Source organism: Cervus canadensis, chromosome 11, assembly GCF_019320065.1.
Source record: "Cervus canadensis isolate Bull #8, Minnesota chromosome 11, ASM1932006v1, whole genome shotgun sequence".
Taxonomy (NCBI): domain Eukaryota; kingdom Metazoa; phylum Chordata; class Mammalia; order Artiodactyla; family Cervidae; genus Cervus; species Cervus canadensis.
The window spans coordinates 78,107,827-78,130,373 of NC_057396.1; the positions used below are offsets into that span (position 1 = coordinate 78,107,827).

At 42.5% G+C, this 22,547-nt stretch overlaps 1 protein-coding gene and 1 long non-coding RNA gene across 2 annotated transcripts; one reads left to right on the forward strand and one right to left on the reverse strand.

The window, feature by feature from the left end:
* The first annotated feature begins 1,577 nt into the window (after positions 1-1,577).
* LOC122450264 lies at positions 1,578-14,164 on the forward strand. The gene is made up of 3 exons (XR_006272091.1): positions 1,578-1,614; positions 6,630-6,644; positions 14,072-14,164. It is a non-coding gene; the product is annotated as an uncharacterized LOC122450264 (long non-coding RNA).
* On the reverse strand, positions 2,154-21,505 carry LOC122450263 (membrane-spanning 4-domains subfamily A member 4A-like). Its single transcript, XM_043482506.1, has 6 exons — positions 21,410-21,505; positions 19,184-19,324; positions 16,023-16,079; positions 10,463-10,582; positions 7,865-7,985; positions 2,154-2,188 (listed from the first exon to the last, which is right to left on the reverse strand). The coding sequence occupies exons 1-6, from the start codon at positions 21,452-21,454 to the stop codon at positions 2,154-2,156; spliced, it is 519 nt and encodes a 172-aa protein (XP_043338441.1). The 5' UTR covers positions 21,455-21,505.
* Positions 21,506-22,547: the final 1,042 nt, after the last annotated feature.

The following is a 22,547-nucleotide window of genomic DNA, read 5'->3' on the forward strand; positions in this document are numbered from 1 at the left end:
TGGCCCTACCCATCAGAACAAGACCCAGTTTCCCCCTCAGACTGTCTCTCCCATCAGGAAGCTTCCATGAGCCTCTTAATCTTCTCCATCAGAGGGCAGACAGAATGAAAACCACAATCACAGAAAACTAACCCATCTGATCCCATGGATCACACCCTTGTCTAAGCAATGAAACTATGAGCCATGCCATGTAAGGCCACCCAAGACGGACGAGACATGGTGAAGAGTTCTGACAAAATGTAATCCACTGGAGAAGGGAATGGCAAACCACTTCAGTATTCTTGCCTTGAGAACCCCATGAACAGTATGAAAAGGCAAAAAGATATGACACTGAAAGATGAACTCTGCAGGTAGTAGGTACCCAATATGCTACTGGAGATCAGTGGAGAAATAACTCCAGAAAGAATGAAGAGACAGAGCCAAAGCAAAAGCAACACCCAGTTGTGGATGTGACTGGTGATGGAAGTAAAGTCTGATGCTGTAAAGAGCAATATTGCATAGGAACCTGGAATGTTAGGTCTGTGAATCAAGTTCATGTCTCTTTGAAACCTATGCAAGAAGGACCCTTCTTGACTTCTTTCTTACTTCTGCTGATTTTCTGGTAATCTTTGGTATTACTGTTTCATAGCTCATAAATACATCACTCCAACCTTCTGTCTTCATATGATGTCTTCCTTGTGTGTCTTCACATAACCTTTGTGTGTATGTCTATCTCAGTGTCCAAATTTCCCCTCTTTATAAGGATACCAGTCATATTTTATCAAGGGCCCATCCTAATGACCTCATTTGAACTTGATTACTTCCATAAAGACCCTATTTTCAAATAAGGTCCCATGATGAGGTGCTGGGATTAGGACTCTACCATAGCTTTTCTGGAGGCTTCCCTAGTGGATCTCCTGGAGAAGGAAATGGCAGCCCACTCCAGTATTGTTGCCTGGAGAATCCCATGGACAGAAGAGCCTGGCGAGCCCCAGTCCATGGGGTCACAGAGAGTTGGACACAGAGAGTGAGTAACATACACTTCATTTCCCTGGTGAATCAGATGGTAAAGAATCTGCCTGAAATGCAGGAGACCCGGGTTCAAGTCCTAGGCCAGGAAGATCAGATGGAGAAGGGAATGGCTACCCACTATAGTATTCTTGCCTGGAGAATTCCACAGACAGAGGAGCCTGGTGGGCTGCACTCCATGGGGTCACAGAGAGTCAGACATGACTGAGCGACTATCACTTTCACTTTCTTCTTCGTCACTTTTATGAGAGATGCAATTCCGCCCATAGTAGCACCTCTTAGCAAGTTCTCAACTGATCTTTTGGGCTTAGGATATTGAGTATATCTTCTTCTTTCAGATGTGGACTCTCATCACCAATTCTTGGAAAATGGGAAGAACTCCACATAGCTCTAACATCATCATACTGCAGTTATAATAAGAGCTAATAAATGATGACTAATAATTTACTGAGGGATTACCATAAACTAGGTGCTGTTGTAAATCCTGTTTTGGTGATGTGTTGTCATTAATCCTTGTATCTGCTCTGTGGTCTAGGGACTGTTATTTCTGTTTGGTAAGTGCATTAGTTGCTCAGTCATGTCCAACTCTTTGTGACCCCATGGACTGTAACCTACCAGGCTCCTCTATCCATGGAATTCTCCAGACAAGACTACTGGAGTGGGTTGCCTTTCCCATCTCCAGGGGATCTTCCTGACCCAGGGATTGAACCCATGTTTCCTGCATTGCAGGCTGATTCTTTACCACCTGAGCCACCATGGGTGAGGAATAACAACACAGTGTCTTGCTATTGCTACATCGATATCCTGCCTGCTTCCAAAGTTAGAGCCTCCTTCTTTCAGATGGAGTCCCTTCCCTCAGGCCAATCTCCTCCAATGTGAGATAAAGTGGGCATTCAACATTACTTTCCCATATTCCCCAGACTGACTTCATTTTTCCATGTCAACTCAGATTGGCTTTTATGAAAGGAACAGTCAACTTGTGCTCAAATTGCATCCTTTATTGAAGAGGTAGGAAAAACGAGTACTGGAAAAGACTTCATTAGAATGCATTTTCCATGAGGCCTCTTGAGAAAAAAAATTATGGAGTTCTTCACTAATTCACAATTAATCTTTTTTTGACTGGAGTCACACTGGTTCTTTGGAAATTATGAAGACACAGAGTATTCAGACAGTGTGTAACCTGGGGTGAGTAGAGTGAGCAGATTCCTCATTATTATACTGTAATATAATAACCTTATCCTTAGCTACTGAGTCAAAACAAGATAAAACAATAGCAATAACAAACATGTAAACCTACATGACCAGCTGAAACTGTATGAAGAGAACAGTATCTACTCTGTTCTGGGGCAGGGTCAAAGACACATCAGACCCATGGCCCATCAGAAACTGGTGGTTTCAATGGATTACAAACGACCAAGTTAAACTAAATATGACTCTTTGCAAAACAACTTTCACCTTCAGCTGGACACTTATGGGTCTCAAGATTCCTTCTGGATCCTCTACTTCATGTTCTGGGTCAGAAAGAGAAATATCCTTCTGGAGTGGACAGCTATCTGGCTCAGATTACAGGATTTGGGGGAGTCACTACAATTGAAGAAGGCATTCTGATGCTAACAGTGTCATTCCCATCCCCAGTAAAACTTTGGTTGGTCTTTTTGCATTTTAAATTTGCAACAAAAAAAGAAAAAAAAAAAAGGTTTGTAGCAGAATACTGTTACATTAACACAGACACAAAAAACTGAAAATAATGAACATTTTGAACAGTTTTATACTCAAGTGAAATACAGATCAGCATTTAAAGTTAAGCTCAACAGTTACTGAGTATTGGAATTAGAAATAAAGCATAAGCAGTTTATGTAACTAATCTACCACTCTTGTATCTACTAATTTTAGCTATTGAAAAACATTGAGTGTGAACCTAACATATGAAACATTGATAAAATTCCTAAATACCTTTCAAGTTTATCCTCTTTAATTCTCTATAGTTCAAAGTTAGGAATTCATCATTTGGCTCTAATATGGCCTCTGTTGAAGCAATCATCTAAGTGTCCTTGTCTCTAGGCTTGTTCTTCAATTCTGTCTCTATTCTTTAGGTGAGTGACTTGTTCAAAATCACGCTCCTACACCTTTATCTTGAGAAACCTGTATGCAGGTCAGGAAGCAACAAACTGGACATGGAACGACAGACTGGTTCCAAATAGGAAAAGGAGTATGTCAAGGTTGTATATTGTCTCCCTGCTTATTTAACTTATATGCAGAGTACATCATGAGAAACGCTGGGCTGAAAGAAGCACAAGCTAGAATCAAGATTGCCAGGAGAAATATCAGTAACCTCAGATATGCAGATGACACCACCCTTATGGCAGAAAGTGAAGAGGAACTAAAAAGCCTCTTGATGAAAGTGAAAGAGGAGAGTGAAAAAGTTGGTTTAAAGCTCAACATTCAGAGAACTAAGATCATGGCATCTGGTCCCATCACCTCATGGGAAATAGATGGGGAAACAGTGGAAACAGTGTCAGACTTTATTTTTCTGGGCTCCAAAATCACTGCAGATAGTGACTGCAGCCATGAAATTAACAGACGCTTACTCCTTGGAAGGAAAGTTATGAGCAACCTAGACAGCATATTAAAAAGCAGAGACATTACTTTGCCAACAGAGGTCTGTCTAGTCAAGGCTATGGTTTTTCCAGTAGTCATGTATGGATGTGAGAGTTGGACTGTGAAGGAAGCTGTGCACCGAAAAATTGATGCTTTTGAGCTGTGGTGTTGGAGAAGACTCTTGAGAGTCCCTTGGACTGCAAGGAGATCCAACCAGTCCATCCTAAAGGAGATCAGTCCTGGGTGTTCATTGGAAGGACTGATGCTGAAGCTGAAACTCCAATACTTTGGCTTCCTGATGCAAAGAGCTGACTCATTGGGAACGACCCTGATGCTGGGAGGGATTGGGGGCAGGAGGAGGAGGGGACGACAGAGGATGAGATGGCTGGATGGCATCACTGACTCGATGGACATGAGTTCGAGTAAACTCTGGGAGTTGGTGATGGACAGGGAGGCCTGGCATGCTGCGATTCATGGGATCGCAAAGAGTTGGACACGACTGAGTGACTGAACTGAACTGAACTGAATACCTTTATCTAAATTCATCATGGCAATTCCATGCCCTTTGCCATTACTCAGTTCAGAGAGGGGCTGGACTAAGGCATCTGGGCCAATGTAGGGTAAAGAAAGACTTCCCTTTGGCTTCTGAGAAAGAGAAACCATTTTCTTCTGCTGGATGTGAACCAGGAAGTATAAATCTTACAACTTTAAAATTAAGCTGAAGATTGCACAGGAAGACAGAAAGAACCTGGGTCGCTGATACCATCATTGAGCTATTGAATCAGTTGATCCAGGAGACCCTTACTTGGGAACTTGCCATCATAAGACATGTTTTCTGATTAATTAAGCATTTTGAGTTGGGAGATCTGTAATCTACTGCAGAAAATACTCTCATGGAAATAATAATATAACCATAAAGTTTGAAACAGAAACACTGCTGTGTAAAACCCTTCAATAGCATGCTGTTACTTACAGACTAAATTCCAAACTCTTTTGTAAGCTGGTTTAGCTGTATTAGAAATTGATCTCAATTTGCTTCTCTGCCTTCATTTTCCAATTACCTCCTCGACACACTTATCCTATGCATGTGAGTGTGCTCAGTTGTGTCTGGCTATTTGTGACCTAATGGACTGTAACTCACCAGGCTCCTCTGTCCATGGGATTCTCCAGGCAAGAATACTGAAGTGGGTTTCTATGCCCTCCTCCAGGGCATCTTCCCATCCCAGGGATCGAACCTACATCTCTTGTGTCTCTTGCATTGCAGGTGGATTCTTTACCACTGAGCCACCCTGGAAGCCCACATTATCCTATAGGAACCCCACAGATACCTATTGTTCTGGATCCAGGCAGAGTTTTAGATTGCCTTATTAGTGTGCATTTTTTTTGGAGGGATTAATGATTGATTTTTATTTTGAAAGAATTTAGAGGTAAGGAGATAAGATTATCAGAAGATTATCAGCCATTACAATCTATTAATATTTCCTTCTATCAATCTTTAGTGATTGTTTCTATCTTTTATTCTATTAATGCAGTTTACTATAAATACATTGTTTTTTTCAATTAAAAAATTGTGCTAAAGTATATATAATATTTAACATCTTAATCAATTTAAAAATTGATTTAAATTGTTTTGAAAGTGGTTTTAAATATGTATATTATATTGTGCAACCATCACCACTATCTTATCTCCACAGTTTTTTTCATTTTGTAAAACTGAAACTCTATACACATTAAACAGTAACTTCACATGACCTGTTCTCCAGTCTCTAGCAACTATCCTTTCACTTTCTGCCTTATAATTTCAATTATTCTAAGTATCTCATATAAGTGGGATGATACAATATTTGTGTTTTTGTGATTGGCTTATTTCACTTAGTGTAACATCACCAAGGTTTATTCAAGTTGTAGCATATGTCAGAATTCCCTTCCCTTCTAAGTCTGAGTAATAGTCCATTGTATGGATATGCTACATTTGGCTTATGCATTTATCTGTCCATGGAAACTTGGATTGCTATGTTTTGGCTATTGTAAATAATGCTGCCATTGAACATGAGTATACAGACATCTCTTTGAGACCCCGCTTTCAATTTTTTTGGTATATATCCAGAAGTGAAATTGCTATTTCATATGATAATTCTATTTTTATTTTTTGAGTACTCACCATATTGTTTTCCATAAAGGTTGTACCAGTTCACATTCTCAATAATAGCATACAAAGGTTTCAATTTTTTCACATCCTCACCAACAATTATTTTCTGCTTAAAAAATATATTAGCCCTTCTAATGGGTGTGAGATGGTATCTCATTCTGTGTTTTTTTAACTCTTATTTCTTTATTATTATTTTTGTTGCACTGGTCTTCACTTCCTTAACTGCCTTCAACAAATAAAATTTTCAGTCTTTGCTGAGAAGCTGTGTGTGTGCGTGTGTGTGTGTTGGGGGTAAGTCTTTAAAGCTCTGGGACACAGTTGGCAACTCTGCCTTAGCCATCGCTCCTTGCTTGCAGACAGCCTTAGGTCAACCAGAGGTGTGAGATTAGGGCATTCTCAGGTTTTCCTTTGGCGTGTATACAACCCTGCTTATGTGCTTGGCCTTTATTATTTCCAAATTACTGTCATAGTTTTAAAGTCCCTTATGGATATCGTGTGTATGTGTGTGTGTGTGTGTACATGTCAGTTGCTCAATCATGTCCGACTCTCTGTGATTCCACGGACAGTAGCCTGCCAAGCTCCTCTGTTCAGTCCATGGGATTCTCCTGGTAAGAATACTGGAGTGAGCAGCCATCCCCTTCTGCAGGGGATCTTCCCAACCAAAGGATGGAACCTGGGTCTCCTGCACTGCAGGCAGATTCGTTACCATCTGAGCCACAAGGGAAACCATGGACACTGTCCTCTGCAGTTCTTTTTTTTTTTAAGTTCTTTGATCAGCCTTTTGTATTCCCCAACTGTCATCCTTGATTTACGCAGACATGATGCTAAGTGCCACTGTCTGTTCAAACACCCCATGGATGGAGGATCCTGGTAGACTACGGTCCATGGGGTCACAAAGAGTCAGACATGCCTGAGCGACTTTGCTTTCACTTTCACTTTGATCAGCCTTTTGTATTCCCCAACTGTCTTCCTTGATTTAGGCAGACATGATGCTAAGTGCCACTGTCTGTTCAAACACCCCAGGGAGAAAGCTGTTCACAGTGACTAAGCTTTGAGTGAGTTCAGATTAAGACAGGACTTGCCAGTGGAGGTTTCCAGGGAGCTGCCAGACAAGTTAATAAAAATTCTCTAGGAATAGGGATTTTCTCTGGAGAACTCCAATACCACCCCCGTTCTTGTAGTTGTTAGGCTGGTGTTCTTCACAAATTCTGTGGTTGCCAGGTTGTTTAATTTAAAGGCTACTATGGAGATGGGGCAAGGAGGATGGGAATGTGACAAGTTAAAACACCATGGACCTCACTGTTCTTGCCAAGATGCAGCCATTTTTCTTGAATAAGTGCTTCTTGGATTATTGCAAGTTTTTAAACTAATTTCCAGATTTCTGAAAAAGTTGATTTTGACAACTTTTTGCCAATGTTCTCATGTATGTTATGGAAGAACGGGTTTTAGAGATCCTTATTCTTTTATTCCAGAAGTATTCTCTGAAGTGGCCTTGAAAATCTTCATTTTCTCAAGGCATTTGTGCTTCTGTGTGCTCAGTCATGTCTGACTCTTTGCAACCCCATGGACTGTAGCCTGCCAGGCTCCTCTGTCCATGGAATTTTCCAGGCAAAAATACTGAAGTGGGTTGCCATTTCCTTCTCCAGGGGATCTTCTCCGACCCGGGGATTGAATGAAACTGCATCTCCTGCATTGCAGAGAGATTCTTTACCTGTTGAGCCATCTGGGAAGGCATTTGAAGATCCCAAATTTTAGAAGTCAGCATTTCATAACTAACTCTGAACCTCTGAGTCTCCAGCAGTCAGTGTTCCTGTATTTGGTATGACCTGTGAAACCTCTGCAGTCTACGCTTGCTCTGTGAATCTCCTGGCAGATGCCAGTTCTGAAAAACATAATTCTCCCCCAACTTTTCCCAAGACAAGTTGTTCAGCTTCAGTTTTTCACAGTACCAAGCAAATGACATTTTAGCATATTTTCTGCTGCCATTGACCTCAGTTTAGAAGCAACACTTCTGTTCCTTGAGTCTAGCTGAACCTTGGTCCCTCAGAGAGGGAGTGTTAGCAGAAGCTGTTTTATCTTGATCTGTCAGCCAGAAACAAAGCTACTTACTTTCTTCTTTGGATGCTGGATGATGCAATGCTTGCACAATCCAGGACACGATTATGCTTACAACGATCAGTTCTGTGACACTGCTGAAGAGTAAATATTGTAAAAGCATACCACCAGCTAACTGAATTAAAAAGAAGAGAAACATTCCTCCTGTTAATTAACCATTTAAAAACTATACAGGAACAATGTTCAGATAATAGGGTAAAAATCATTCATCCGAACAGTCTCACACACCTATGATGATTTGGGGGATATTTTTCATAGCAATAAAATGTTTCAAATTTTACTGAGTACTTATATATGTGTCACACATTATGTTAAGCACTCTCATTTAAGAACAATCCTACCAGTTGGATGCTTTTCCTTCTATTTTACACGTGAAAAGTCGCCTTAGCAGTAGAGAGATGACCTATGGGACCATACGCTATACTGGTGCCCATCTTCTTCTCTTTGCAGTCTCTCATTTGATGAGAGTGACTAGTGACCTGTGTTTTATGCCTGCCCCCGGCGCATGTGTAGTTTGCATGTTCTGTTTCCTTCTAACTCATGTATCACGAGCATTGTGACACGTGTTTACATGATCTGTGTTTTATGCCTGCCCCTGGTGCATGTGTAGTTTGCATGTTCTGTTTTTTTCTAACTCATGTATCATGAGCATTGTGACATGTGTCAGGTGGAATCGTTCTCCTCTACTTCCACATTTCTACCACGCTCCCAAGTAAGAGTTTTCTCTTTCTTAGAGATAGGTAAAAAATGGCTTCTGGTGCTTTTTGATGCTCTTCACTTACAATTCCCTATGTGAGAAGCAGGGATTTATCTAATTGTTGATTTTTGAGAGAAGGAAGCCAGCTCTTTCCAGAATGATCTGTGCTTACAGCTACAAGTTCTTCCTCTCAACATCTGGAAGTTGTTTAGGGCCAGTGTAGGAAGGGCTCCAAAATCACAGCAGATGGTGACTGCAGCCATGAAATTAAAAGATGCTTACTCCTTGGAAGGAAAGTTATGACCAACCTAGATAGCATATTAAAAAGCAGAGACATTACTTTGCCAACAAAGGTCCGTCTGGTCAAGGCTATGGTTTTTCCAGTGGTCATGTATGGATGTGAGAGTTGGACTAGGAAGAAAGCTGGGCACTGAAAAATTGATGCTTTTGAACTGTGGTGTTGGAGAGGACTCTTGAGAGTCCCTTGGACTGCAAGGAGATCCAACCAGTCCATCCTGAAGGAGGTAAGTCCTGGATGTTCATTGGAAGGACTGATGCTGAAGCTGAAACTCCAATACTTTGGCCACCTCATGTGAAGAGTTGACTCATTGGAAAAGACCCTGATGCTGGGAGGGATTGGGGGCAGGAGGAGAAGGGGACGACAGAGGATGAGATGGCTGAATGGCATCACTGACTCGATGGGCACGAGTTTGAGTAAACTCTGGGAGTTTGTGATGGACAGGGAGGCCTGGCGTGCTGCGATTCATGGGGTCACAAAGAGTCGGACACGACTGAGCAACTGAACTGAACTGAACTGAGGGAGACTGGTGGTCTATCTGTAACTAGCGGGATGAGTTTAATTCATAAAGGGAGGTATCAGTACATTAGCAGGTTAATTTTGGCCAAAGAATTAAAACTTCTTCTCCAGCTATGGTGGTGATGGTGGTATTGGTATTGTTCAGTCACTAAGTTGTGTCCAACTCTTTGCAACCCCATGGACTGCAGTACACCAGGCTCCCATTTCCTCCACGACCTCCCAGAGTGTGGTCAAATTCATGTCCCTGGAGTCAGTGATGCCACCTAACCATCTCATCCTCTGTCGTCCCCTTCTCCTCCCACCTTCAATCTTTCCCAGCATTAGGGTCTTTTCTAAGGAGTCAGTTCTTCACATCAGGTGGCCAAAGTACTGGAGTTTCAGCTTCAACATCAGTCCTTCCAGTGAATATTCAGGACTGATTTCCTTTAGGATGGACTGGTTGGATCTCCTTGCAGTCCAAGGGACTCTCAAGAGTCTTCTCCAGCACCACAGTTCGAAAGCATCAATTCTTTGGTGCTCAACTACGATAATCAACAATAAAGCTGATAGTTTCAACTATATCTGCTTGATTCTGTCTTTGCTCCTTTGGTTCAGATCATGAGAGAAGAAGAGTGGGTGGCTGCTTCCTGGGCTCCCATTCTGACTTCCTAGGGCTGCTGCAGTGAAGTGTCAGAATTCAGTGGCTCAACACGACTGAAATGTGTTTTCTCACAGGCCTGGAAGGTAAAAGTCCAAAAGGAATGTAGTGGTCTGACACTGTTCCTTCCAAAGCCCCCTCAGGGGGAGGATTCTTCTGCCTCTTCCAGCCCTGGTGGCCCCAGGTGTTCCTCTTTCTCTGAGGTTTCTACTGTTTCCAAATAGTGAAGTAAAACTGATTTAAAAAATATTTCCATGACAAAAATCTGGAGAAAATACAGGTTTTTTGTTTTTTTGTTTTTTTACTATTTCTCTGCCAAAGATGTTCGATAACTTTGGTTGTCTTTTCCATACCTTGCTCATTGCAAACACACCATTCATCATAGTTTTTTTCAGTTATATCTAAAATTTTGATCCAGTTATTTTTAAATTTGGTACCTACCTGTGACCAAACATACTCTTCCATTTGTGCAGCATAAGAGAAACATGCAAAACATAATATAATTGAACCAAATGCAGAAAAGCAGCCGCTAAAGATGCTCATGACAATGGTAGATGTAAGCTGTAACAGACGTGAGAACGCTGATCAGGAGCAGCAGAAGCGGATGCTGACGACGCAGTTAGTCTAGCCATCAGCTAGAGAACATTCCAGCTACATTTTTAAATCTGATTTTCTGGAATTTTACTGCACTTACTAGGAGGACTCTGAGTTAAATTTGTCTAGTACCAAATTAGGATAAAGTTTTTTTTCAGAAGATATATTTATTTATTCAACAAATAATTATACAGTGCCTCCTCCTCCTACTGCTGCTAAGTCACTTCCGTCGTGTCCGACTGTGCGACCCCACCCCTGGGATTTTCCAGGCAAGAACACTGGAGTGGGTTGCCATTGCCTTCTCTAACTCACAAAAGTGAAAAGTGAAAGCGAAGTCGCTCAGCCATGTCCGACTCCTCACGACCCCATGGACTGCAGCCCACCAGGCTCCTCCGTCCATGGGATTCTCCAGGCAAGGACACTGGAGTGGGTGCCATTGCTTTCTCCATACAGTGCCTACAACATGCTAAATATTGTGTTAAGGATAAACTCAGACTTCAACTCAAGAATCTTATAATCAAATGGGGGAGGCAAAATGATACTTCATGTGATAAAAATTAAATAAATAATGAGCTTAAGTCTAGCATCTGCCAAGTCATCCTCCTTCAGTAATGCCACTTCAGTACTTCAAACCTTTCCATAGTCCCAGCATCCTCCAGACAGCATGGAGGGCCTTATATGAGCTGTGAAGAGAGGCTGTGTCCCTTTTCAAAGACGCCGCATGCATTTTTGTATATGTGAGGATAGTTACATTTTAAAGAGGATTTTTAAAAAACTAATAATGGAAAGAAGGATGTGCTTTGATGCTGGTTAACAAAAGGAAAGGATGATAGTGGCAACATTAATTTTTGGTTGTCCAGTCAGCAACCCCCTTCCTACTTTAAGGGCTCTTCTTATTGTTCTAGTCTTTATGAGAGATGCTTATCAAACTTCTATGAAAGTCAAAGGGAGGTCCTTCCTGTCTTCAATCTCTAGAGCCAGAGTCAGACCACAGTCAATGAAATGCTCCTCTTAAGGACTGTAAACCTTGAGCAAGTAACTTAAAGATGAACAAAAGACTAGGATTCATTCCTAGAAGAGAGAGCTGTGATGTTACGCAGCGGGGGCAGTAGGAACCTGGACTGCTAGATGTCTAACAATGGCAACAGCGTGGCCAGATCCACCTCACTAACAGGAACACTTCTACTGCACCACCGTGCTTTCTGCTTCTGGGTCTCTGGGACTTCCTCAGATCCTGTTTATTTTCTAAGCCTACTCCTTCATCTCCTGTAGATGCTACAAGCCTGGCATCTTCTCAGTATTTCTCACTTTTCCTTGGATAGCCAGACTCAGTTCACAGTGGCAGACAAAGTTGAGACTGTGTATTATGGGAAAGAGAACAGTGTATACGCAGTTTCAGAAACACGGGAGCAGGTGTTCCGGAAAACGGGCATTTGATGTGGCTGAAACGTGAAACGCTGAAGGGGAGTTGGGTTACATGTGACCAGAGAAGTGGGTGAGGGATGGATTATGAAGAATCTAGTTTTTGTGCTGAGGATTTTTAAATTTTGTCTTTATGTCCATGTAGAGCTGCTGGGACACCAGTCCATAAGTCCTACCAACCTCCCAGAATCCTCCTTGTTGGAATATCTTGGGTGAGTGATGTGTGCCCCACCAGAAAGGACCCTGAGTCAGAATGATTGACCAGAGACCATCTGGACACTAACCCCATTACCATGAAAGGCAAGATTGAGCCACGTGGCAGAGCAGTCCTCCTGGGTTCCCTTACTCTCCTGCTCTCCACCTGGGTGCCCCTTCCCAGTAACGTCTCTTGCGAACATTTGTTAGCACATGTGTATTCTCGGACAATTCATTTCTGAATGTTAGACAAGAGTCCACTCTCAGGCCCTGGAAGGGGTCCCCCTTCCTGCAACAGAAGCTGTTGTGAAAGACAATTGGAAGGAATTGATAAGATGCATAGGAGATCTAGGCTTTAACTGTAGGGAAGTTAATTTGCTAGAGAAATGGGGAAACAAACAGTTAGGAAGAGCCTTCCTGGGTTCAGAACAAATCTCTCCCTCAGGTTTTGCTCAGATGCCATCTTCTCAGTGAGATGAATTTGGATCATCTTATTTAAGCACACAAGCTCCCCCTGATGCTGGGAAAGACTGAGGGAAGGAGAAGAGGGCGTCAGAGGGTGAGATGGCTGGATGGTACCACTGATGCAATGGATATGAACTTGGGTAAACTTTGGGAGGTGGTGAGGGACTCCAGGGAGGCCTGGCATGCTGCAGTCCGCGGAGTTGCAGAGTTGGACACGACTGTGCACAGCAGCACTGAGACACACGGACTCCCAGGGCAGTCCTTCCAGTGTTTCCCCTACGCCACGGCGGTCCTCACCTTCTCACATCTTCCTACGCCCCTACCTGTCGTGTTTAATTGCTCTATCCTCCTATTACAATATAAGTGCGGCAGGGGCAAGAAATCTTTGTCTGTCTGTTCACCGAGGCATTCTACATACCAGAACATGCCTGATGCTCAAGATGTTTTTTTGAACTGAATTATTGGAATTTATAAAGAAAGTTGAACACCAAAGAATTGATGCTTTTGAACTGTGGTGCTGGAGAAGACTCTTGAGAGTCCCTTGGACTGCAAGGAGATCCAACCAGTCCATCCTAAAGGAAATCAGTCCTGAATATTCACTGGAAGGACTGATGCTGAAGCTGAAACTCCAATACTTTGGCCGCCTGATGTGAAGAACTGACTCCTTAGAAAAGACCCTGATGCTGGGCAAGATTGAAGGCAGGGGGAGAAGGGGACGACAGAGGATGAGATGGTTGGATGGCATCACGGACTCAATGGACATGAGTCTGAGTAAATTCCGGGAATTGGTGATGGACAGGGAGGCCTGGCGTGCTGCAATCCATGGGGTCGCAAAGAGTCAGACACGACTGAGCAACTGAACTGAAATGATTGGAATTTAGAAACATTAAAGGTACATGAGGTGCATTCTATCAACCCAAGAATAATAGAACATTATGTTGCCACTTGAGTAATTTTTCCAAGGCATTTTCCTGACTTGATAAGTAATTATAATGGATTTTGTTTTGTAAGAATTGAGCCACATTGATTTGGAAAACTCCTGGACTAGCATCCTTGGGGCAGAGGAATCTTTGTGTTCCTGTGAAGAATGATATCGTGTGTTTCTAGAGAAGGAAATGGAACTACGCTGGATGAGACGAGAGGAATTGTTTACTTTTGCCTCTTGAGGTTGGGGGAAGAATGATAAGGGGAGCCAGAATGTGGCTAGAACTTGGAAGTTACAGCTGTCATCCTCTCTCACCATCCTTCTGGTAAAAAGAAAAACCAAAAACAAAAACACTTTTGGTGAGTTTTTGTGAAAACCAGTCAAGTGAAGTGAAAGTCACTCAGTTGTGTCTCATTGTTTGTGACCCCCTGGAATAAAGTCCATGCCAGATTCTCCAGGCCAGAATACTGGAGTGGGTAGCTGTTCCCTTCTCCAGGGCATCTTCCCAACCCAGGGATCAAACCCAGGCCTCCCACATTGCAAATTTATTCACACCTGTTTCCTTGGATGTGGTGAAGAAAAATGGAAACAGTCTGCGCAAATATGAAACTGAACTATGATAATGTCAGTAGCTGATTAAAAATGGGCAATTGCTGTCTGCCTCTGACAAGGATTAAATCACAAGCTGGTTTGACCCTTAACCTTCAACATCCACCTGAAAGGAGCTCAGGGTGGATATCAGGAATGAGGCACTCTATGCTCTGGGAAAAAATAGCCAAACAGGTCTTCAGATACTTAGATATTTTCAGAAGATTTTATGAGTCCAATTCTTGCATCTTCTCTTATCTAGAAAAATACTAAAATTCTTCATGGTGACATCTGCTCCTTGTGACTATCTGTAACCTTCATGAACCTAGCAGCAACCTTCATGAACCTAGCAGCAACCTTCATGAACCCAGCAGCAACCTTCATGAACCTAGCAAAGAGCTGGACATAACTGAATTGACTTAGCACAACACAAAGCTTAACTTTCAACTCTCATGCTGCACTTTTTTTTTTTTTTTCCAGCCAACACAGTTTCAGGGATTTGAAAAATCACAAGGGATTCATAGACTTCGAGGCCAACTCTACTTGTATCTTTGGGGCAAAAGTAACATCAGATCACATCTGGGTCACACGTACATGCTGTGTGTAACTGTCCTTTATGCTTGCGTGCATGCTGTGCCAAGTCGCTCAGTCGTGTCTGACTCTTTGCAACCCTGTGGACTGTAGCCCTCCAGGCTTCTCTCTCCATGGAATTCTCCAGGCCAGAAGACTGGAGTGGGTTGCCATGCCCGCCTCCAGGGGATCTTTCAGACCCAGGGAATGAGTCTGCATCGCCTGTGTCTCCTGCATTGGCAGGCAGGTTCTTTACTACTATTACCACTTGGGAAGCCTCATGCTTCATGCTTATTTACTCTTTTAACCCTCACAACCATCTTTTGAGGTAGGTAACTTTATGGGTCACTTTTTTTTTTTCAGATGATGACAGTGAAGCACAGAGTAACTTGCCCAAGTTCATGTAGCCACTTGGACAATCCACCTCCAGAGCTGTGATCCCAGTCACAGTGGAGGAGGGTCTACAGGGAAAAGTGACTATCCTTTGTTGGATGTACTTTAATGGTATCTGATTCATATTCCAATGTTATTCTCTAGATCTGAGTTTGCTGAAGGCAATTCTCTTTTCAAACATCATTTTGTCTTATCCCCTTCCCACTGCTTTGTCTCCTAGGTCAGAGTTCTCTTTGGTTATATATTCCCTTCTGGGCATCCCTGGGGGCTCAGTGGTAAAGAATCTGCCTGTCAGTGCAGGAGATGTAGGTTTGATGCCTGGATCGGGAAGATCCCCTGGAGAAGAAAATGGCAACTCATTCCAGTATTCTTGCCTGGGAAATCCCATGGACAGAGAAACCTGGAGGTTACAGTCCATGGGGTTGCAAAAACATCAGACACAACTTAGCAACTAAACAACAATGATAAAACATCAGACACAACTTGGCAACTAAACAACAATGACAATATACCCCACTAGATAGCTTGAGCTGATTTTTCCCATCAGAACCCTGTCATCTGACACCTTATAAAACTAATTCCTTACACCGCACCCTCCTCAACACCCATACACCCTGCACACAAAAAGACGCACTGGAGGGCATCCTTATAAAAAGTGTTTTTTTTTTTTTTTCCTATACAAACATTTGGAAAAGTATTTTTTCCTCCCAGAAAAATTGGCTGAAGAGCAATAATTTCTTCTCAGTTTGTACCAGGCACAAACCTTTTTATCTTTGGCATTGCTCCAAACATTTCTTTTTTTTTTTTTTTTAATTTTTTTTATTTTTTGCTCCAAACATTTCAACATACCTTATATCGTGTGGGCTTCTTCTGTGCGCTGACGGCCATGGACCCTGAGATGAGGAACTGGGGCAGAAACATGGATCTGTCAACACCCATTCCTGCTGATGGACCCCAGACACTCTTCCTAATGCCAGTGGCATTTCTGAGCACTAACGCATCAGTGAATTCTCTGAAGAAGGTGGTTTTAACTATGTATTTCAGTTCTGCAGTGACCACTGGTAGACTCTAAGAAATGGATTCACCCTTTCTCCGTTACAGAGAAGAAACGACATTTTAAAGTCTTTGGTCATTAATGAAACCTTTGTACCGGTGATGGGGCTTAGGGATTTCACAAAGACTATGAGGGGCAAGGAGGATGTACTTCACTTGTTTTGACTGCCATTTATTTGAAAGGACATTGCCCCACACCCATCACACTGTAGAAAAAAGGATTTCATCAACCAAACACAGTTTCAGAAAGCATTTGATCTGAAGAATTAGAGGCTGACTTCCACATATTCCATCCTAAGGACTGTTTGTTGCTCCCAGCATATTAGGAATTTTTTTTTGAAATGGTTTGTCTTATACCTGATCTGCATCTGCTCACAGCAGTTACAAAAGATGACTTATTTGAAGGGGGCTGGGGACCTTGCAGTCCAGGAAAATGAGACCCTGTCATGAAAGCAGAAGCATCCTTAGCTTGATTAAAAAAAACCCTCTGACACTTTTCCTGGGTCACTCTGTAAAATTTACTTACACTTTCTAAATCTTGGTTTCCTTATTCATTAAATGGGATTCAGTAACATTCTCTAATGGGGTTGGTTTTTCTATCATATAAAACAGACCTGAAGCACTTTTTGGAACACACCTGATATTCAGCATATATAAAATTGAATAATTGCTACCTGTGACTAATTTCTTCTGTAAGCTTCTCTTCTACATCATGGACTTGGGAATCCTTCTGGATGCTTTGTATTGGGCAATTCACTTTCACTGTATTCTGTCAGTGTAAAGCATTTCTCCTTATGACATATGGCCCTTTCCAGAAAGTTCTAGTGCTGGTAAATGCCCATCACTTGAGGACCACCCCTAAAGGAAAGTCTCTGAGGGAATATCTCTCATCTGGGGCACTGGTGACCAGACCCCCCAGGGTTAAAACTGCTGTAGGACCATGTTTCAAGGGGCTTTCTTGGTGGTGCTAATGGTAAAGAATCTGCCTGCCAATGCAGGAGGCGTCAGTTCAGTTCAGTCGCTCAGTCGTGTCCGACTCTTTGCGACCCCATGGACTGCAGCATGCCAGGCTTCCCTGTCCAGCACCAACTCCCGGAGCTTACTCAAACTCATGTCCATTGAGTCAGTGATGCCATCCAACCATCTCATCCTCTGTCGTCCCCTTCTCCTCCTGCCTTCAATCTTGCCCAGCATCAGGGTCTTTTCCAATGAGTCAGCTCCTCACATCAGGTGGCCAAAGTATTAGAGTTTCAACTTCAACATCATTCCTTCCAATGAACACTCAGGACTGATCTCCTTTAGGATGGACTGGTTGGATCTCCTTGCAGTCCAAGGGACTCTCAAGAGTCTTCTCCAACACCACAGTTCAGAAGCATCAGTTCTTCGGCTCTCAGCTTTCTTTATAGTCCAGCTCTCACATCCATACATGACCACTGGAAAAACCATAGCTTTGACTAGATGGACCTTTGTTGGAAAAGTAATGTCTCTGCTTTTTAATATGCTGTCTAGGTTGGTCATAGCTTTTCTTCCAAGGAGCAAGCGTCTTTTAATCTCATGGCCACAGTCACCATCTGCAGTGATTTTGGAGCCCAAGAAAATAAAGTCTGACACTGTTTCCATTGTTTCCCCATCTCTTTGCCATGAAGTGATGGGACCAGATGCCATGATCTTTGTTTTTTGAATGTTGAGTTTTAAGCCAGATTTCTCATTCTTCCCTTTCACTTTCATCAAGAGGCTCTTTAGTTCCTCTTCTCTTCCTGCCATAAGGGTGGTGTCATCTGCGTATCTGATTACATATCTCCTGCATATGGTAGGAGGCATAAGAGGTGCATGTTTGACCCCTGGGTTGGGAAGATCCCCTGGAGAAGGGGAATGCAACCCACTCCAGTATTCTTGTCTGGAGAATCCCATGGACAGAGGAAACTGGTGGGCTACAAGGGTTGCAAAGAGTTGGACATGGCTGAAGAGCCTTAGCATGCTCGCAGCATGTTTCAGAGTCCTTTTCACAAAGCGCAGGGACTGTGTTACACTCAAATCTCCTCTCCCACAGCCTTGTTTTTCCTTGAGGAGTACAGAGGGAATTGCTCAGAGGCTAATAAAACTTTTTGTCCTCTAAAGAGAAATTTGGCCTTGGGTCAGCTTTGATGGAGAAGGAAATGGCAACCCACTCCAGTATTCTTGCCTGGAGAAACCCATGGAGGGAGGAGCCTGGTAGGTTACAGTCCACGGGGTCGCAAAGAGTCAGACACGACTGAGCGACTTCACTTTCTTTCAGCTTGATACACTAGGAATGTTAGTTGTGTTACTATGCCACATCACTTATGAGTGAAATCCTTGGTTTTATTGTTTCTGGACTGGTTGTAGCTATGAGCCTAAATTAACCTGTGGGAGACCACAGCATTGGGTTTCCCTGAATACAGTGTCCTGTGATTAATTGTGTATGTCTCTGGCAGATACCTTGGCAACTATGCTTGTGGAATTTTTACAATATCCTTCCTTACTCAAAACATCCACTTTAGAAACCTGTTTTAGTTTCTTCTCCATTCCATGTTTCTTGTTTTCTCTTTCCTTGTGTAGTCTCTCTAAAAATCTCCAAAAATCATTAAGCTCAGGCCTTTGGATTTTCACTCTGCCCAAGAAGGGCCTCATAGTTTTCCAAACAGCCACTCTCTTTATTACTCTTCAAACATACCCTTCAATATCATTATGCATGCACATGCCATTCTCTGAAAGGATTTATCAAACATACAACAAACATAAAAATGCTTTCCCTAAGTATACACTCCCCACCCCAGCCCAAATCCTACCCTCCACTTTGTTAAGGCCGTTTCCACAGTAAAATTTTCTGTTTAGAGTCAGATACCAGGTCTTTAGTCCATTTCTTGATCTCATGAGTAATTCACTTGATACATTAGAAGAAAGATGAATTGAAATAAAAAACACCATGGTTTACTCACAAATGGCGATGACCATACTATGTACCCTAGTGGAAGTAATACAGGGATTTCGCCAGTGTTTTTTATATCCTCTTCGAAAAACAAGGAAGCAGAGAGAGCACCCAGTGCATAGTGAAACAGGGTAAGAATTATTTGCACAGCCTGTGAGAAGAGAGAGTCATCATCATTACTCAAGTCCAGTCTATCATAGATGCACACAATCTGAGTGACTGAAAGGCGGAAATGGCCACCTTACCCTGGTATTTCTGAAGCAGTGATGAAAGACTTAACATGTCAGGGAGGAACCAGGGTGGATAAAAGGGCCACATTGCGGGTATTTAATGAAACTGGGAGTATTTGTCTTTGTTTTATAATAATCTTTGGAGGTAATTAACTTAAATCTAGTTGGTTCTAGCTAAGTGAAAAGCAGAGACCTATTTGGTTCAGGCAGACACACAACAGAAAGATGTCTGGCTCTGGGGATGTCTCGGGCTCTGTCTTGACACTGGTCTCCTTTCTGCGGTTGGTTCTCTGAGGCCACCTCCAGTGCATACTTGGTCCTTTTGGACTTGCCTCCTTTCTTTTGTCCTCTCTTGTCTGGGACTTGAACTTGGGTTTCTCTTTGCTCTGCCCCACTCCCATACCCTGTGCAGACTTTTGTAACTACAGGCTGGACCAGAGCCCTAGGCTTTGTTAAAAAATAACACCAAGAGAAGGGATGCTCTCTAATGACCCCTGATTTTCTGTAACTCTCATGTGACGTGTGCTCATGTGCTGGGACTTGTTTGCCAGCTTGTGTGGAGACTCACTCACACTTGAGCCCAGAGAATCCTTGTTAGGCAGGGAAGGAGGCAGATGGGGAAGATCAGTCTTCTGTTCTAGCCAGGTCTTCAGCTGATTAGATGAGGCCCACCCACACATGGAGGGCAATCTGCCTTACTCAAAGTTCACTGATTAATTGTTAATCTCATCCAAAAGACATCCTCACAGACATACCCAAAACAATGAGGGCAAATATCTGGGCACCCGGTGGCCCAGGTAAGCTGACACATTCAATTAACTGTCACAGAAAGTCAGGTGGCGACAGTACTCCTCTCCCTTAAAGATTACCTTGACCTTGAGATAACACATAATCATGCATTTATTGGTGACTTGTGCCTCTGTCTCCCACATGAAGGATGGAAATTTGGGTTGGGATCAGATGGAGTTGCCCACTGATGACTCACTCTTCAATTTTAGCTCCTTTTGGGGCTATAAATCCACTGACTTACTTTGATTTCAGTGAAGGACCCATGAGAGTTTAGCAGAAGAAACTAAACAGAAGACCCTAACCCTCATCCTCTCTTGAGATGATGGATTGTACTGGTAGGTCAGGGGGTGGCCACAACAGGCTTATGGCTTCTCCACATTGTGATTACTGCCTTCCTGGCCAGAGAAGGAGATAAGGAACAAACAATCCAGACCTAAACCACCATGGTAATGCAGGATGGGGGTAGAGAAACACATCTCCCCCCTCACCCTGCCCTGTGTGAGACTTTGCTGCATTGAGGTACCTTTCCATTCTGGAGGTGGGTCAAGTAGCTGCCAACCAGCTGAAGGTGGTCATTGACCTGATATGTTGCGAATTTTCCTAGCACAAACTTCACTCTTGCTGCCTTTGATCAAAATGTGCTTCAAGCCCCCACAAATATTGGTGGATTATAGAAAAGGTTATAACCTTTTGTTAACATTCAAAAAAACCCTAAAGCATTCTAAGGTTGAGGACAGGTGAGAGGGAAGACACCAATGCAGAATATGACCTACCTGATCGGACTATATGGGGAGCATAGTGAGATCACAATGTTATCAAGCAACCACAGGCCACAGAGCCCCATTGTCTACAGGCCCTTCTGGTTTGGAGCCCATTGCTGGACCACCTCATCTATGATCTATAAACTTGTTTCAAACTGTTTACAAACAAAGGCAGGACATGGACCTTCTCAGGGCTGATGAGATTTATAAGCAATCTCAGAGTATATTTTCTAGAACCCTGGGTAGGTTGTGATGATGTTGAACTATTAAAAAATGGCTTGTGGATCCATAATTTGTGCCCAATTAGCTCTAGCCTGATTGGCACCACTCCATAACACTGTCATCAACTTTCCTTCCTTAGGGAAGTTCATTGTAGATATGGTCAATGTCTCTTGCCTTTTCTATTAGGCAGATACAACACATCATTTATTAACCCAAGTAGCACTTAGTCCTTACCCCTAATGCTCTGGCCTCCATTCTTAAAGGATATCTTCTTGCCATTTTAATTAAGATATGGTCTAGAAATTATAGAGAAAAAATTGACTCCTTTTCTGTAGAGAAATACAGAGGGAAAATAATATTAATTATTTTTGAGATAAGACACTTAATATTGCAGCCTGTGGTTTTCTACTACTTTCCTTGAGGGAAGCTTCTTTGAGCAATCTACTGATGTTACTCTTTGCTATGTGGCTAATAACTTCCTGTCAAAAACCAAGAGCTACTGCTCAGATTTTATGCTTTCATCATGGTCTCTAAATGAGACTGAGTAAATGCCTTTTGAGGTGGGTACCTCCACTCCTATTCTTACCTTTTCTGAGAAGTGCTTGCTACTCTAAATGCCCAGGGTTATCCGGGGTTGAGCTCCTGGTTGCCATCTTTGGTCTTCACACAAATATCTCTCAATCTAGCTATAGCTGATTGGACAAGGTGTGAGCATGTGAATTTAACTCAGTCAGTCATAATTTCCTTCCCAGAAAACTATACAGGCATGCCTTGGAGATACTGCAGGTTATTTATAGACTACTGCAATAAAGCAAATCATATGAATTTTTTGACTTCCAATGCAAAGTTATGTTTATGCTATATTGTAGTCTATTGTGTGCAATAGTATTGTCTAAAAAATGTACACACTTTAATTAAAAAGTAAATGACATACAGATGGCCAAGAGGCATGTGAAAAGATGCTCAAAAGCACTAATTATTAGAGAGATGCAAGTCAAAACTACAATGAGATACCACCTCACACCAGTTAGAATGGCTATCAAAAAGTCTACAGACAATAAATGCTGGAGAGGGTGTGGAGAAAATGGAACCTTCCTACACTGTTGGTGAGAATGTGTACAGCCACTATGGAGAACAGTATGGAGGTTCTTTAAGAAACTAAAAATAGAGCTACCATATGATTCTGGAATTCCACTCCTGGGCATAGGTCCAGAGAAAAACATGGTTTGACAGGATCCATGCACCCCAGTGTTCACTGCAGATCGGTTTACGATAACCAAGACATGGAAGTAGCCTAAATATCTATCAACAGTGGAACAGATAAGGAAGTGGTCATATGTACAATAGAATATTATTCAGCCATTAAAAAAAC